This window comes from Tamandua tetradactyla, chromosome 3 (assembly GCF_023851605.1).
Source record: "Tamandua tetradactyla isolate mTamTet1 chromosome 3, mTamTet1.pri, whole genome shotgun sequence".
Classification (NCBI taxonomy): Eukaryota; Metazoa; Chordata; class Mammalia; order Pilosa; family Myrmecophagidae; genus Tamandua; species Tamandua tetradactyla.
In genome coordinates this window covers 95,931,021-95,949,470 of record NC_135329.1, presented here as the reverse complement: position 1 = coordinate 95,949,470, position 18,450 = coordinate 95,931,021, and the positions used below count along the sequence as shown (strand labels likewise).

Genomic DNA, 18,450 nt, shown 5'->3' with positions numbered 1-18,450 from the left:
AAGAGACGCTGCCTCTTGCATGTCTGGAAGTGCCCCACTGCTTCTGCTACACTGTGCACAGGCATCCTGCCCCACACCTGCCCCCACCCTCTGTATAAGGACAGAGAAAATGGGGTCTGCCTTGTCCTCCAGTGACTCCAGACACTGAAATAGCTTTGAGTCCTCAGGGAAGGGACTTCCCAGGACCAAGCTACTGACCCAAGGGCAACCTGGGACCTACAGAACTTGGGGAGGTGCTGCTCAGGAGCTCATAGCTGGAATCTATAACCAACCCCATGACAGTGACAGAGCCTTGCCTCTTTCAGGGTTCACTGTGACATTTGGGGTGACGATTCAGGAATATCCAAAGGGGCTGTCATCCCCTATAGGTTCCTTAGTCCTGTAGGTACACTCACTGTCTGTGTGGTAGCTCCCCACCAGTGCTACTCTCAGAGTCCAATCCTCCCCACCCCTTCCTGGTGTCACAGCCTGCCTATCCAGAGCCTGCTTGGCTTCCCAAGTCCCCATCAGGGGCCTCCTGTCTGGGTCACTCCCTCACTTCTTCTCGGGGCTGGTCCTCTAGCCAGGGGAGAAACAGCTCCCCACCCCCATCTCCTGCCTTTACCTTCCCGCCTCTGCAGGCCTCTTCTCTCTGCATCTCCCTGACCCATTTCCTCCTGGCCCCTAGAAACGAGCTTTCCCTGCCTCCTCTGCATCTCCTTGCCGCCCTCCTGCGGTGCCCTCCCTTTCATCTCCCATCAGGAAGCCTGGGGTTGGTGCCACCTGCGGGCGGGGCAGGTGGATGGAGGCTGTGAGGTGGCAGCCTGGATTCAAATGTCGGCTCCCCATTTCCTGGCTGTGTGAAGCCCCTTCTCCTCCCTCTGCTTTACTGATCCATTTGTAAAGAAGGGGTGAGGACGGGTGCCTTGGGGGCACTTGGGGAGCGAATGAGCCCAGGTGTAATGTGCAGGGCTCCTCCCGGCCAGCACCAAACCAGACCTGGCAGGCTGAAGCCTGGACAGCCAGGATGTAGCGGGGGATTTAGAAATGGGCGTTGAGGCGAAAGCTCACGTATGAGGGAAGAAGAACAGGAGCCGGCCAAGGAGACAGAGGCACTGGCCTTTGCTATCAGTGCATGCATTGGACACCTAAGCTATGCTGGGCTCACGGGGGCGCGGGGACTCCAGCAGCAGCCGAGTGGGACAAATTCCTGCTCCCAGGATAGCGCCAAGATGGAGCCGCTGCTGGCAAAGGGGCCACCCCCTGGCCCCGGGATGTGAGTCCAAGGCTGTCTTGCATCAGAAAGGCTCCTGAGAGCCAAGGCCAGGGCTGAGCCCAGTAGGGGCCCTCGGCTGGGCTGTGCCAAGGAGGGGAAGGCTTCTTGGAGATTTTCAAAGCAAGGTCTAATGACCATACTGCAGCCTCTCTGGGGTGCTCTTAAAATGCAGATGCCTGGGTCTGGCCTTAGAATGACTGCACGTGGAGCTCTGGGCGTGGGGTGAGGGAGTGTCAGGCAGCTGCACCTGCTCCCAGGGGATTCTGCCATACACTGGAGAGCCAGAGGCTCTGAAATGGGACCGGTAGTCAAGTTAACGCCTGGAAACAGAGACTCATGCTCTTGTAAGAAAGCCATGAGTTTGTCCTCTGGGTAGCCTCTCTGGTTGCATCCACCTCCCAGTCCCCGGAGCTAAAAATCACCCTGCGGTCCAGAGACCCCAGCCTGGCCCACCCTGCGCAGGCCTGGAGAGAAGAATTCTGGGGCTGGGGAGGCCACTGGAGGAGGAGGTGGCTGTGTGCCGGGCATAGGCATGTGGTCCGCGCTCATCCTCGCTACAACTTTACGAAGATGGCATGTGTGGCCCCCAGAGGAGAGGAGGGGGCCACTGGAGTGGCTGGTGTGGGCCAGGATGGGTTGGAGCCCAGGTCTGCCTGACTGAGCGGTCATGAGTTTTGGGGGGTGCAGTCTGCACTAGGGTCCCCACAGTAGATGAGGGGTGGCTGCTGCTCACCGCCGGGTGCCACCATAGCACTGCTTCCAACCCCCTCTCCAAGTCTGCCCCAACTCATGTCCCCCAGATGGCATGGGTCCCCAGAAGCCTGGTAAAAGAAGCAATTTCCCTGGGTCCCTTCCCCCTGGGAACAACTTTGGAAGAATTGGGGGGGGTGGTTCTGTTACATGATTATTTACTAAAGAGGGTATAATCATGGCTGTCACACAAATATACAATGAATACCTGTGAAACTTTTTATTTAATTCATGAGGAACCAGTAAGATTTTGCCAGTGGTTCATAGGAAAAATCAAAGTCCCATGCATAGAAGGAATGGTGGTAAAATGAATTAGCAAGTAGATGCTGTGTTAGTTTGTTAAAGCTGCCGGAATGCAATATACCAGAAATGGAACAGCTTTTAAAAAGGGAATTTATTATGTCACATGCTTACAGTTCTAAGGCCATAAAAAAATGTCCAAAGTAAGGTATCCAGATAAAGATACCTTGACTCAAGAAAGGCTGATGAATCCAGAATACCTCTGTGGCTGGTGTCTGCTGGGTCTTTGGCTTCAGGTTTCAAACAGCTTTCCCAAGGGCATTTTCTTTCTCCATCTCCAAATGTCTGAGTCTCGTGTTGGCTCTGGCCTCTTTCCAAAATGTTTCCTCTTTTAAAGGAAAGTAAACTAATTGAGACCCACTTTAAATGGGTAGAGTCACATCTCCATCTAATCAAAAGGTCACACACACAATTGGGTGTGCCACATCTCCATGGAAACAATCCAATCAAGGTTTCCACCCCACAATATCAAATCAGGATTAAACAGCCTGGCTTTTCTGGGGTATACCACAGTTTCAAAGTGGCACAGATGCAAAACGAGCTTTTTACAAGGGGAGGGGAAGGAAATCAATTGTATTTCAACTGAAAAAAATTCATTCTCAGGCCCATGGACAAGAATAATTTGCATTGCTCTCAACTAACAGAGTTCTAAAACAGCTCAAATGCTATAAAAGGTTAGAGACCCCACAGAATCAGAAAACCTAAAAGGCTGTGCCTAGACGATGCCCAGCTTTACCTTGAAGACACCAGTGATATTTTTTATCCATTTTAAAGTCTTTTGGTTAATAGAAGTGAGCTGCAAATCTGGCTCTGAGCTTCCTAGCAGCCAAATCAAAGAGGAAATCATAAACCCAGCTTCTCTTCCCATGGGGACCAGGTTCTCCTTCAGGGCAGGGCCTCATAAAAGGAACAGGGCCAGATGAGAGCAATACCCTCAACACGTTCCTGCTACAAACACAGCGGTGACTCTGGAGTAGCTGCTTCCACTGACAAGGCAGCGGTTCTCAAAGTGAGGTCCCCTGAGCTGCAGGTCAGCATCACCTGGGAACTTGTTAGAAATGCAAATTCTCTGGCCCTGCCCCAGACCTACTGAGTCAGAGACTCTGGCATTAAAGACCAGCGACCCGTTTTTTAACCAGCCCCCCAGGTGATTCTGATGCAAGCTGAGTTCTTGAGAATCACAAGTCCATAAGTTCTCAACTGTGATTTCACATTAGAGTCACTGGAAAGATTTTGCACACTATTATGCCTGGGCCCCACCCAAACACAATTAAACCAGAATCCCTTAGGTGGAGAACTCGGTCAGGTCCACATACTTTTTAGTTTTTTACTTCTTTTTTTCATCGTAGTAACATATATCAACATAAAATTTTCCCATTTTACCTACTTTCAGGTATACAATTCAGAGGTGTTAAGTACATTCATGACGTTGAAATTACCAAAATGTTCCATCAGCCCAAACAGAAACTCTGTACCCAGTAAGCATTAATTCCCCCATCTCCACCCCCACTCCTGGTACCCTGTAATCTTCTTTCTGTCTCTGTGAATTTAAATATTCTAGTGATTTCATATCAGTGAGATCATACAATCCTTGTCCTTTTGTGTCTGGCTTATTTCACTCAACATGATGTTTTCAAGGTTCATCTATATTGTAGCAGGTATCTGAGCTTCATTCCTTTTTATGAATGAAGTATTGCTTCATTCAATTCAGTATTACTGGGTGGGATCTCTTTGATTGTTTCCATGGAGATGTGATCCACCCAATTGTGTGTAGTAACTTTTGACTGGGTGGTTTCCATGGAGATGTGTCTCCACCCATTCAAGGTAAAGGGCTCCAATAAGCGACCCTTTAAGAGGGAACCACTTTGGAAAAAGCTAGAGAGCCAACAGAGCCCACACAGTCAGAGACCTTTGGAGATGCAGAAAGAGAACACTCCCGGGGACTCCTTATGAGAAGCCGGGAGAGAAAGCCAGCAGATGTCACCATGCGCTTTTCCAGCAGACAGACATGTTCTAGACCCATTGGCCTTTCTTAAATCAAGGTATCTTTACTTGGATGTCTTAGTTTGGACATTTTCCTGGCTTTAGAACTGTAAACTTGCAACCTAGTAAATTTCTATTTTTAAAAGTCGTTCAATTTCTGGTATATTGCATTCCGGCAGCTTTAGCAAACTAAAACAGGGCTTAAATGATATTGTGCCCATGGCTTCATTTATTCATTTATGTAGAGGGCAGCGTCTAAGGCCCTGATGGTGGAAAGGTACGTTAGACACCGTTGGTTCCTGATCTTAAGGGGTTGGTGTCCGGTGAGAACTTTGGAAAGCACAGAGTCCTAGAGAAATGTGAGGAAGTTCTACTGGGCTGGGTGGCTCCCGACAGGGAGGCGGATGGCTACAGGGTGCCCTGCTGTGGCAGCCCTTGGTGACCCTTCACTGTCTGATGCTGTGGCTCCTCTCGGCAGGCTGCGAGGGGCTCTGGGACAACATGAGCTGCTGGCCGTCCTCGGCACGGGGACAGACGGTGGAAGTGGAGTGCCCGCAATTTCTCCAGCTGCTTACGGGCAGAAACGGTAACCACTCAGCCTCCAGGGGCCTGGCTCAGTTGCTCTGGGATGACCCTGTGGGTGGGGAGCTTGGCCTGGAGACATGAAGCCAAAGACCCTTTTCTCTGGGGACAAGTAGATCCAAGGAGTGGAAGCCTTGCATGGGGTGTGGTGTGGTGGTGGCTCGACTCCAAGAGTCCCAGACAAGGGGGTGGGGAAAATGATAAAGGAGGCTGACCTTGCTGCTCTCTACTGCCCACACCCCAACTTAGGGGCGCCCCTCCTGCCTGCCTGCCTTTCCATCTGTGTGCCTCCTTAGCAACCAGGGCCCTTATTCCAGGTCCCTGTGTCTGGGCATCACTGTCCCCAGCAGTGTCAGGCTTCCAAACAGCTTGCCCTTCCAGAAAATTTACTTCCTTGTGCCCTATTCTACCAGGGCCTGCTGACCAACCGTGTCTTCTCTGGGATCCCCTGGCCTCCGGGGGATCTCCTCCTGGAGGAAAGCTTGCATTTACAAGGATTATTTTCATTTCAGGCAGAGCGGTGGGGAGTGTGTCTAAGACAGGGAGAACTCAGAGGAATTCAGGCCAACTACATGACAGAGGTTTTATATCCATGGACTCACTGGATCTCCCGAAACGTGTGCAAACCATGTACCTATTCTCCACACTTGACCGAGTAAAGAGTAGCAATAACTGGGACTATCAGTTTGCAGAGGTGACCCAGCTAGTAGGTGGAGAAACTCTGCTGCTCCATCGGTGAGGCCATGGTGGAGGCAGGTCCCCAGCCCAGTGTCAGGGTGGAGGCAGGCGGCATTCCTGGACTTTGGCCACTGCCCTCGGTGGGGTCATTTATAATGTGAAGCCTGCCCTGGCCTAGAAAAGTAGGGCAGGAGGAGCTACGAGATGTGACCCTTAACAAGAAAATGCTGAATTGCCGATTATTTAATAATAACACTCACCAGCCTTCCCAAGCTTCCTTTCCCAGAAAAGGAACGGATGGCTGTGGAAAGCGCACTCAGGAGAGGAATGGGGATTTCTCTTGTACACGCACACGCACACATGCAGATTTGGGAAATGCGACGCTCGGGCTCACCGTCCCCCTCAGCCTCACTCTGCCCCAACCCTCAACCTCAGTGGGGTGAAGGGGACCAGGTGGGCCGGTTTGAATTCTGCCCCTCCACTTACCAGTCGGCAGTGCTTGCTGCTGTAACTGGGAGACTGCCCAGTCCTAAAGCCTTCCCCTGATGCTTGCCCGTGGAAAGTTCTGAGTAAGGGGTGGCTCTCCTCCACCTGGCAAATCCCGGGCCCCGGCACTTCTCAGGTTATGGCGTCAACACCCAGCTTCCAGGAAACCCGCCAAAAGGGAAAGGTGGCAGAGAAGCACATGGAGGAGGTTTGCACAGACCAGGGCTGACCCCCACCACGTGTGCCCACACTCCCTTGGCCAGACTCAGTCACACGGGGAAATGCAGTTCAGCTGGCTGCTGGCCTCTGCCACGAGGCCCAGCTTCTCATGGTCTCTGGGCCTCAATTTCCTCATCTGTAAATTGGGGAGACTTTATCATACCTGTTCTGTGCCTGGAAGTAGATCTTAAATACCTACCGTAGTCCCTTTCCTTCCAAAGCATTCTCTTGTCCGTCCCCAACTCCCCCAAACACAACCCCCCTCCCCACCAACACACACGTACGCACACCCCCAGCTGTCTGTACCCTTTCACATCCAGCTCCTGGCATGGTCCCTCCATGCCTGTCTCTGGAGTTAGAGAAGCTCAGGACCCAGGAGATTCACCCAGACAGGGTCACCCTGGGCAACGTGCTGGTCAGATGCAAGGCCAGGACTAGACCCAGGCCTCTGACTCTTCATCCAGTGCTCTTCCCTCAGGAGGACTTGAAGCTCCCCTCCTGTCCCTGCCCCCGCTTTGTGGCCTTCCCTGAGGCCGCCCCCCACCCCCAACCTTCCTGCAGAATGGCCCCCGCAGGGCTTGTGTCCTGTCCTATCCCTCCCAGATCTACTGTTTGAGCCCGGCCCACCTCACTAAGCCTACTGCCTCCCTTTCGCGGCTCCTTCACCCTTGACTTACTCAGGACCCCTGGGGGGCCACTCAGTGGGTCCCACCAATGTCGGCACGCTGTGAAGAAAGAACTGCGGGTCCCAGGCTTTGCTCTGCTGCAGTTTCCACGGGCCGCCACACGGTGTCGCTGTGGGCCACAGGGTCGTGGGCGGTGCCGGGCCTTGCGCGCTCCCTCACCCCGGGAGGCCACCTTCCGCCAGAGGCACCTTCCTCACAGGTTCCAGGGCTGCTGCTTATCCCCACCCCCAGGCCCGAGAGCACAGGCTGGGCCAGTCCAGCCTCGGTTACTCACCAAGAACCTCCAGCACTCACCCTCCTTACCTCCCCAGAGGCAACCCCCGCATCTCCCCATAGGGGTGTCCCACGGGACTCCAGAGCCCCCACCCCCAACACAATCCTTTTCAGGGAGGAATGCCCAGTAAATCCAAGAGGGATGTTCTGGGACCTTCCTTGCACAAGAAGAAAAAAAATACTAATTCTTCCTCCGGACACCTACAACATGGGCTCTAACCAGGGAGCATCCCCTTGATGGGGGAAGCTGCAGCCGGGGTCCTGCTTCCAGATATTTCTGTTTGTGTCAGGGCCCAGAATATTCTGTCTAGGATGCATTCCTTTGATTCTTAAAAGGGTCTTCCAGAAACCCTTATTCAAAAATACACATTCCTGGGTAGTGGTGTCAGGACTCTCTTTGTCTTCTGTCTTTGTGGGGATGAGCCTTAAAGCAACAGGGGTCCCTAGCCTGTCAGGGTCCTGGAGCCTTAACAGTCAAAGGAAAGCTAATGACCAGCTCCTCCCCAACACGTGCAAATATGTCTACGCAGAACTCTGAAAGTAATTCCAGGGGTTCCAAGTAATACGAGTCTACACCTGGCTAAAGACCCCTTCTCTAAAGGAAATAACCCAGGGTGAGTGGGTGGGGTTGGAGGGAGCCCAGAGAGAACCCAACACTGTCCCCTTTGCAGTTTGGCCAGGGGCCCCTTCAGCCGCCCCTCTGGCTCTATCAGCAAGGGGTACTGCCTGTTAGCAGCTCTGGGTGCCTGGCCAGGACCACATGCAGCATCTGCCTGGTGGGGGCAGTGGAGAGGGTCCTGCTGGGCCAGTGAGGAGAGGGCGCCAAACAGGCAGCCCTGCTGCATGGGGTGGGGCCCACGAAGCCCAGCCCCCGGCACGCACTGTCTGATCCCCTTCCCTCTGGGTTGGGTCACCTTATTTCACCTTCTCACACAACTGGCCTAAATTTGACCATTTTTCTTTCCCATCTTCACCCTGTCCCTACGGCTACCCCTGCTCTGACTGCCTGGCTTCCTTGATTCAATTACAGAAACTCCTGCCCCTCCCCTAGATTCCAGAGCTCTTGCCTATTTTGGAAATGCCAAAAGGCAAAGGGAACAATGCAGAGAATTTTACCATAACATGCTGTTGTGGTGGGGGTGTGATGTGGGTGACTGTCCCCATGGGGCACAGAAAGAGGGTGCCCCAGGGGTTACACAGACACCGAGGGCAGAGGTGGGTCTCGAACTCAGATCTGGTTGGTTCCAAGCCTGCGTTCTGGGGGCAGGAGGCAGAGGCCCCACCTGGACCCCTGTGTCTCTGCTCAGCCAGGCCTCCTGACCCTTCCATAGGCCGGGCTTGTCCAGAACCCAGAGGCCATGGTATAGAAGCTGCCCCTGGGGCCACAGGGAGAGGACCAGGCAGGAGGATGCTACAATGATGGCCCTAGCCTTATTGCCTCCTGCCTGGGTTCCACTGTCCAATTCTGGGCCTCAGTTTTCTTATCTGTAAAATTGGCCAGCAGAGCAGTGCAATGGTGGCTCAGTGGCATATTTCTCACCTGCCGTGCCAGAGACCCGGTTCAATTCCCCGTGCCTGCCCATGCAAAAAAAAAAAAAACAAGAAAATAGGCCAGCAGCCCCTGGCCAGCTCCCTAAATACAGGTCATATTTCCCCAGCACAGCGGAACTCTTTTGACCCTAAATCCTGCAAGCCAGTGGCCTGGGCCCTGGAGAGGAGCCTGGGGGTGCCCAGAGTGCAGGCAACAGCTGGGGCTGTTAAAGGGCCCTTGGGCAGGGCAAGACTTTGACAAAACAAGTGACTGCTTCTCATCTGCTCAGTCTTCAGTCCCCCGCACACCTGCAACAGCCACACCTGCCAGATCCCGGGGCAGGAACTTGGCCCTCCTTGGCAGTCCAGAGTACAGAATACACCCAGGCCCTTCAGGGACGAGGAGGAAATTCCCCTCTGCAGCTTCCCAAGACTTTCTTCCTGGCTGCTGACCCCCCTTCCCGACCTTTGGGCTCCTTTGGAGAGCTGACTGACTCCACTCTTCCCTCCAATCATCTTAGAGCACGCTTTGTTCCCCTCTGTTTGCCTCTTTGTCCAGCCAGCAAATAGCTTGACGAGTAAGGCCTCGGCCAGGCACATGCTGTGATGATTTGGGAGACCATTTGGCCACATTCCCTGCCCTCTGGACCTTGAGGTCTTCCGGGGAGGCAGACAAACCGTGGGGACATGGCTGAGAAGCTCCAGGTGCAGCCTGGTCCGGGGAGTGTGGTGACCAGCAGCACATGGGGAGGTTTAGAGCTATCTTGTGATTTATAACGCAAAGAAATGCACAAGTGTGGCCTCATCTCGGCTAAAGGACTAATAACTCCATCCCTTCCCTGAGAGGTGGTTGCCTGGAATGTTTTCTCTCAGTCGCCCACTGATGGTTTTCAATTGAGTAGCAGTCGGACCTGCAGGGAGTAAAGTTAGATACAAAGTAGAACTTCCCGGTAGCAGGATTAGTGGCAAAGTGACCCTAAGCAAAGGGGACTAGCCAGGTCCTTGCCTGAGAAGAGTTGCTGGGAGTTTAGAACACTGTGATACGTGTCTGTCTGCTGTCCTCATCTTGGGAGCTGGGGTGCCTGGCACCCCAATCTGAGCTGCATCTATCGGATGTGGATGTGTGGGGAGGGAGGGGTACCTGTGAGGCCGAGAGGTGTCCCTAGGAGGTGGAAAGGCCATGCTTGGAGCGTAGGAGATGGTTTTGTTCAGGACAGCCAGGTTTGTAGGCTGAGATGTCAAGGAGCAGCAGGTCTGTCTGTTTGCCTGTCTGTCTGTCTCTCATCCGCACACCTCCCCACCACAACCCCCACACACAGTGTCTGTCCCTTCCCCACTCGACCTTTCTTGACTGGCTCGTATGGATCCTTCGGCGATCAGCGGGGCCGACGGGAAGCTGACAGTGCTGTTCAGAGAAAGGCGGCCGGGACAGTGGCAAAAGGAGCTCTGGGCCTCCCGGAAGGCAGCGGCTGCGGGTACCCAGGGGACTCCGTCCATCTGTCTGTGCCCGGTCTCCACGGCTCACCTACAGGATGCTTGGCACCCACAGGTACCATGTTTCGGAACTGCACACAGGGCGGCTGGTCCGAAACCTTCCCCCGGCCCGACCTGGCCTGCGGGGTGAACGTGAACGACTTGTCCAATGAAAAACGGGTGAGCCTGCCACCCCCTCCCCGCCCTGCCCCTCCCCTCCCCTCCCACCCTGGGACAAGCACCTGTGAGGTGCAGCCCACCCCCAGTGGGTGGCTGGGAGCCCTGGGGCTGCCCCTCTTGTCCCCGCCTGCCCTGCTCACCCTGGGCTCAGTCCATCCCCTAGGGGAGCCTCTCTCGGGGTCACCGTGTGGAGAGACTGACACAGCGAGGACCACCTCATACTGCCAGGAGTGGCTGTGGGTGACACAGGCTGAGAGCCTGAGCCTCCTTTACTAGGTGCAGAGCCCTTGGTGGAGAACAGGATGCTAAGCGCTCTGTGCCTCAGTTTTTCCATCTGAGAAATGGGGCCAATCACAGTTCTGACTGCACAGGTTTGTCACAAGAACTAAATGAGTTAATAATGTATGGAAGGCTGAGAAGACGGCCAGGACATAGTAAGTGCTCAATTAATGTCCACTCTCAAAAGAAGCCTCCAGGCTCTGACGGGGGAGGAGGGGAAGGCCAGGTCACAGGCAGTCCCGGTCTGAGAGAGGATGGGCTGTGAGCTGTGGGACTGGACTTCCTTGGGTGCTTCCAGAGGGCCTCCCTGGGCCTCGGGCTTGGCCCACTCTGTACCACTGTCCCCTGAGTGGGCAGCCAACAGGGCCTTTGCCTCCCAACACACCCTGCCTCGCAGAGCTCACACACCCTGCACAGGTCTCCTCCCACCCCCCGGTCCCTGCCTGCCTTTCTTTTCCTAACTAATTCTCACACATCCTTTAAGCCCCCCTTCTGGCCCCATCAACTCCAGGAAACTTTCCTCCTTCACCTCCCCCAGTTCGGGCCCCCTCATCTCTGTGCTTGCCCCCATCTTTTACCATCAATCACATTAAAATGGTTAGCCCATGCCTCCATCATGCTTACAAACAAATGAACTGCTTGAAGGACTTCATTCACTCAAAAACATTCACTGAGCACAGGCTGCGATCCAGGCATGGGGACACAGCAGTGATAAATCAGAGTCACCTCCATCTCTGCTTGTCCAGAGCCCAGCCTCATGCCTGGCATAGGCAAAGATGCCCAAAAGACATCTGTCTATAGGAGCCAGCTGCTTAATGTTCAATTTGATTAAATCCTCAAGACAATCCTGTGAGTTCACTGCTTTTTCCATCTTGCAGATGAGAAAACCGAGGGTCAGAGAGGTTCAGAAACAAACTCATAAAGTAGTGGAGGCAGGATCCCAACCAAGTGTAGCTCCGTGAAGAGCCAGTGTTCAGTCCTTTGCCTTCTCCTGCCTCCCCACGGAAATGTGTGTCCCCCTGGGAGTGCACGTTCAGCACATCCATTAGCTGACCCCCCTGGGGGAATATGGGTGGACAAACTTCTGGAGTGGACAAGCTTCTGGGAGAGTGGGGCAGGAGCAGTTTTGAGAAGCATCAAGCAAGTGAGTGGAGGAATTAAGGAGGAAAAAGGATGAAGTTGGGGAGACGGACGACCCCCACTTCTGAATTTTTTCTAGATTCTTCTCTCTGTAGTCAGTCAGTCTTGCTTGTAGAGTGAGTGGGTACCTAAGTAAAAGATGGAGTTTCTTCTTTTGCAGGGTTTTCATCCAGTTGGGGGGAATGTATGAGCTCTTCAGATCTGGTGAGAGTTGGGGCACTGATTCGTGGGCATCGATTAGAGAGCACAGACTGTCTTGGCAGGGAAGTCAGTGGACTCTGCCCTCTGCAGATTATCATTCTCACCACCGACTCAAAAGAAGACATGAGGCTTACTTTATCAAATTTGTGAAATCCATAAAATGCAGAGGGGACATTCTTATGATGGGTGGGGCAGGATCAAAATTCAAAAGGGATGCTTTTGGCTGCAAATAACAGACATTCCAAACCCCTTTAATAATAAGGAAGTATGGCTCACAGAAGTCGGAATGCAGAGAACAGGCTTCGGGAGTCTTTCATGCAGCCCCAAGAACAGGTTCCTTCTGCTTCTCCGCCGGCTGCTCTGGGTGGTGCAATGTCTGCTGCCGGCAGTTGCCACCACTGACTTCCCCCTTCTTGCTTGTCCAGGAGGAAGGACAGCCTGGCATCCTCGGGCTCTTTCCCTAGAGCATAAAAAGCTTCTTCACTGGAAACCCCAGCAAGCCTGTCCCCATATCTCCCTGTTCCATGGTGACTCAGGTCTGCCCACCCTCAAGCAGAGGGATGGGGACGTGATCAGCTTAGACCAGCTGTCCTTGAACTTTTTGGCCTCAGCATCCCTTTACACTCTAAGGAATTGTTTAGAACCAAGAATTTTTGGTCCTCTATATTATACATATCGAAATTGCACGTAGACTACCCAGCTGGGACAGAGCGGAATCCAGGGCCCTAATATTCACGACACAGTTGAAACTATAAAATCCCAAACCAAAGGGCTGAAATTTAACAAAGCTCATATGTAAAGTTCTGGGTTTAATTCAGAAAAGTAACAAGCCAGAAAAAATAGCAGGAAGGCAATCCAGCTAGGCTTTAGCTCATATTTAAAACAAACGCCCTAAATCCCTAAGATTGGGAAAGCTTCCAGACCATGGGATTCACTGGTCCTAAGTACCGAGCCACAAACTGGAGCCAACTTTGCCCTTGATTCCGAGATTCAAACCATCCTGTTTCTTGCTGTTAGAATGCTTTTTCTTTTATCAAATGATGGTGACGGACACACACAAGCACACACAAAAACAAAAACAAAAACAAACAAAAGTGATGGTGACAGGATGCATTGGTTGGATTTTTTTTTTCTTCTTTTCTTTTTATAACTTCCCTGTTGGGAACACAACCACTCTATTATTGACAGATGTCAACAGTAGACTCAGATTGGCGGAAGGACAAGGCAAAGATGCCACTTGAGCAAACAAAAGATTATCTAGAGCAAGGGTTGGCAAACTACGGCCCCTGGACCCAATCCAGCCTGCTGCCTGCTTTGGTAAATAAGGTTTTATGAGAGCACAGCCATACCACATTTACATATTGGCTCTGGCTACTTTACGCCTGCGAAGGCAGAACTGAGTAGTTGCAAAAGAGGCAAAGCCTAAGTTTTTGCTATCTGCCCTTCTACAAAAAGAAGGTGGCACCGCCAGGCGACACAGTGGAGCAGTGGGCCATCTGACAGCAGGGATCTCCAAATCTGCTTGGGGTGGGGATGGGTGGGTACACAGAAGCAGGGGCTGAGGGATGGAGGGTCTCACCAGGCCTCCTGGGAGCAGGGGTCTTTTTGTGCTGGACCTGGGTTTATTAGGGTCATGTGATGACAATCACCACAGTGATGGCACAGGGAGTGACATTTGGCCTGAACACCCCATGCTTGCAGCTCCGTGTACCCAGACTAGCCGGGGCTGGTCCAACCCCACTCTTGGACTGAGGCCTGCAAAATGAGGCATCCCCGGGAGTGAGGCTCCTCCTGCACCTGGCAAGGGTTCAGGTGGACACTGGGGTCCTCCAAGGGGGGGACATTTCCTTGCTCTGGGAAGTGCCACAGTCTCATGCAACCCTTCAGGACTTTCACCCCAGCCCCCTGGGAAGTGGTTCCTGGGTTCTAGGTAAGCAGATACGTCAGTGGGAATGCTCATCACATCTGCTGAAGGTCACCTCTCACTGTCAGAAAATTTGGGGTCACCCTGAGCCAAAATCTACTTTCTGATGAGTTCCCTCTGAGGCTTATACCATAGGTATTCCCCTTCTCCACATCAGCTGTTCTCATGCTTTTCCCCCTAAGGACTTTTTTCATTCTCTAGGTGTAACGTACCTGGTTTTTGCACACACTGCTCAGATGCCACTATCACCCTCCTCAGGAAATGCTCCACTTTATTCATGTTCTCCCTTAAAATAACATACTCAGAACTGGACAGACACGCCAATTGGGCCTGACCATGGCATCCCATGAATGTAACTGCGAATGGGGCTAGTGTTTTTTTGTGGCTACTTCATACCTCATTCTTTGCAGCATCTTATACTGTTGACTTGTTTTGAAGGGTGGGTGGTAGGAGGTGGAGGGGGGTGGGAGGAGAGGAAAATGAATACACTGAGTGTCTTCTGAGTGCCAGGTATTATGCTAGATACTCTAGCTGATACCTTATTTTTTCTTTCCAACAAGTCTGCAAGGTAGATCTTATTATCCTCATTTTGCAGATGAGAAATCTGCGGCTTAGAGAAGTTAGGTAATTTGCCCAAGGTCATATAGCTGGTGAGGAACAGTCCCGGGTTTGGAACCCCTGTCCCCTGACTCTGAAGCCTGTTTTCTTTCTCTACAGCAAACTGCTGTGATACCATGAGGCTTGGGCCATTCTGACCTCGAGATCCTTTTCATATGAGTAGCTGTCAGCAAGATTTCTTCCATAGTATTCGTGTGCCTTTTTGTAAAAATTCATTACTCTTTTTTCTGGTTATAAAATAGCACTTGTCAAGTATAGAAAAATTAGAAGTACAGAAAAATTCAGAAGAAAAGAACAGCTATCCACAGACCTATAATCCAAAGTTAACCACTCTTAGCATTTAACATATTTCTGTAAATCTTGTTTCTATGCATATATGAGATGAAGCCAAATGAAGTTGCTCAGATTCAATCATTTGTGCTCTGCACAAAAGAGCAATATAACTCAACCTAATTCTGTCTTTATATATGTGGCTGGGATCACACTAAACATGCAATTTGTATTCTGCTTTTTCACTAAACATCACTTCAGCATGGCCTGACATCTTTTAAAACTCTTGGCCTGCATCATTTTAATAGTTGCATAGCATTAAAATCATTTGGAACTTAAAATAATGTAGTTAACTCTTCTTCTATTTTGAACATTTAGGACTTTTTGTGCCCCAGACAAATATTTCTGTAATAAACATCTTTATATATCAATATGGTTTATTTCCGACTATTTCTTAGGAGTAATTGCTGGAGATGAAAGAGAGATCTAAAAGAATACCTATTGCAAAGGTATTCTTGATACACATTGCCACATTACTTTCCAGAAAGATCGAACCACTTTTCACTTCCACTATAACCTCACCTGCATAAGAATATTGTTACATTTACATATTTGTTAATTTGCCTGGTGAAAAATGGTATAGCATTATTGTTTTAATTTTCATTTCCTTGATTCTCCCTGAGATTATGATACAGTTTTTAAAAATCTAAATGCAGGTCTTTAAGCTTATCTCTCTGTGTCACAGTGTAATTTTTGCCCATTATTCAAATTCATTGAACTCTGTTATGTTCAAAGATGAGCCAATAGTGTAAATGGCTGATGAGCAAGTAAGTGTTCTCTTGGACTGCATTAATAGGAGCGCAGTATATAAATCAGGGGAGGTGATAGTCCTACTCCATTTGTTCCTGGTCAGAGAATATATTTGGAGCTTTTCAGCTATTCAGTTTTGGGTGAATTATTTAAGAAGGACATTGACAGACTAGAGCATATCAATAAGTGATTAAATGGGCCAACAGGTCAAGTGGTGTGGAAAGAGATTAAAGACACAGGAAACGTTTAATGCTAAGAAGATAAGCGAGGGGGCTGATGAGCATAATAGCTGTATTCAAAAGTGGCAGGCCTTTCTGTACTATGTTCATAACTTTTCCGTAAATCTAAAACTACTCTAAAATGGAAAATTTATTTTTAAAAAATGGCAGGCCTTATGTCCAAGACAGATTCAACTTATTTTAAGTGCCTCCAGAAGGCAGAAAAAGCATAAATAGGTACAATATAAAAGGTAATTGATTTTAGCTTCACATGAGAAAAAAGTATTTAATAGTTTATACTGTTGTACACTGAAATAACTTTCTTGAAAGCCAGTGGATGCCTCATCTCCGGGGGTATTCAAGCCAAGTCTTGAATTCAGATCATACCTGGGGTAGAAGTTTTGAATTAGCATCAGGTGGTTGCCAAGATCTTTTCCAAAGCCAAGATGTTTACAAGTCTGTGGCTTGGTGTCCTTGGGGTGTGAAGAGAATAGTAGCCGGCACTGCTGGGGGTCAAGCTGCCTGAAGGAAGCGCACTTGGTGGCTGAAAAGGGCAGAGCCAGCCTGGTGGGTGGGTGGGGCTTACACCTGCCTCTCTCTGCAGCACACATACCTGCTGAAGCTGAAGGTCATGTACACCGTGGGCTACAGCTCTTCCTTGGTGACACTCCTGGTCGCCCTTGGCATCCTCTGTGCTTTCCGGTGAGAATGTGCTGCCAGCTCTCCATGCCCCAGTGTCTTCCCCAGGCACAGACTTTGGGCATCTTCTTAATTGCTTAGGACAGGGAGAGGAAGGTCTGGGTGGGCCTCCTTGTTACTTCTGTATCTGAAGGTTACTTGTGGCAAAACGTTTAAGTTTTTATGACCTCGTTCATTCATTTGTTCATTCCTTCATTCATTCAACATTTACTGAACACAGCCTGTATGCCATGTACCAGGGATTTAATGTGAAAAAGATACACTCTAATTTAGCCCCCATAGTGCTCTCAGGCTAGCAGGAAAATCATGATGAGAACTGACTGTGGCCAGTTTCATTGCACATATTATTTCTGATTTTCACACAGTGTATTGAGGTAGGTATCAGTATCCCCATTTTTACAGGTGTATTAGTCAGACTCTTATTTGCAAGAGACAGAAATCTGCCTCAAAACAAAAGTGGTTTATTCTACATAATTGACAGCAGGGGCTTCAGGCATGGCTGGATCTAAGAGCTCAACTGTACCAACAGAACTTGGTCAGCCTCCTTCCATTTCTCAGCTCAGCACTGCCCTCATCTTTAGGCAGGCTTGCTTCAAGAATGCGAGACAACTATCAGCAGCTTCAGGGGTACATTCTGCCCACTCAGCACCATCAGGGGGCAGAGACAGCCTCCTTCCCATGACTTCCAGTAAAAGTCTGATGAAACCCCGGGGGGGGGGGGGTGGGGGTGGGGCTCTCATAGGCCCAGCTTGGGTCACATGCCCAATCCTGAGCCAATCACTGTGGCCAGGAGATCGTGTGCTCTGATTGGTCAGCTCTGTCACGTCCCCGAGGAGGGCTATCCTTACCCAGAATGGGAATGGGTTCCTCATAAGGACGCCTGGTTCTATTACTAGAAGAAGGTGGACAGATAACAGACTTCTGTTGCCTACAGCATAAGAAGAAACCAAGGCTTCAAGAGGTAAAAGGCTCCTCAAGGACATAAAGCTAATAAGTGGCAGAGCCACTGGGTCCGATTTCTCCCGCAGCCTGAGTTCTGTCTGTACGAATGCCCCGTCCCATTCTAAACAGCTCTGGGAGCTGGGGACCGTGTTGGGGGAGGACACAATATATTTTCACCCCTATAGCCCCAGCATTTTTTTTTTCTTGTAGCATGAGGCAGAGTAGACTGGGCACCTGGGTTTTCATATGGGTCCTGCTAACAGAGGTGTGTGACCTGGAGAGGGCAGATTCTGGGCCTCGGTTTCCCCAGTGAACAGGTGCAGGGATGGGCATGGCCGAGCCTCAGCCCCTGCCTGCCCTGACCCCTGCGGCCCTGTACTCTCTTGCCTCCAGGCGGCTGCACTGCACCCGCAACTACATCCACATGCACCTGTTCGTGTCCTTCATTCTGCGTGCCCTGTCCAACTTCATCAAGGATGCCGTGCTCTTCTCCTCCGATGACGTCACCTACTGCAATGAACCCAGGGTAACAGGCCTGCGCACCGCCAAGAGGGCCAGGCTGCCTGCCTTCCCGGCGCTCCTCCGGGGCCCGGTTGTCCTTCTCCAAGTCCCTCCTGAGGCTGCACTTAATGCTTAGGGTGAAGGGATGAGTGCTGGGGCCCTGCCAGGAGATTCAGGGAGATCCCCATAGCCTGGGTCTCATAAGAGAACAATTTATTGGGAAGCTCATGGGACTGCCATTCAATTCCAGTTTCCAGAGGTAGATTGGCCACTCTGGGAATTAGACACATAAGCAAGGCTCCTCTTTTCCCTACTCCTGCTGAGTTCCAGGATGGCCAGGTCTAGAGAGAGTTAGTTGGGGTTGGTTGTAGAAAGAAAAGTGTGAGTGGGTGCTTGTATGTCTGCATGCATATGTCTGAACAAAACAATTGTGTCTTGTTACAAATAACCCTC

General features: G+C 51.0%; 1 protein-coding gene across 2 annotated transcripts in view; it reads left to right on the top strand.

Moving 5' to 3' along the window:
* The window catches only part of SCTR (secretin receptor), a 78,512-nt gene that overhangs the window by 38,617 nt on the left and 21,445 nt on the right, over nt 1-18,450 (top strand). For both annotated transcript variants that reach the window (XM_077153562.1, XM_077153561.1), the window contains exons 3-6: nt 4,767-4,874; nt 10,292-10,395; nt 16,460-16,557; nt 17,890-18,022. In XM_077153562.1, coding sequence (XP_077009677.1) covers nt 4,767-4,874; nt 10,292-10,395; nt 16,460-16,557; nt 17,890-18,022 — 443 coding nt within the window. The remainder of the gene's footprint in view (nt 1-4,766; nt 4,875-10,291; nt 10,396-16,459; nt 16,558-17,889; nt 18,023-18,450) is intronic.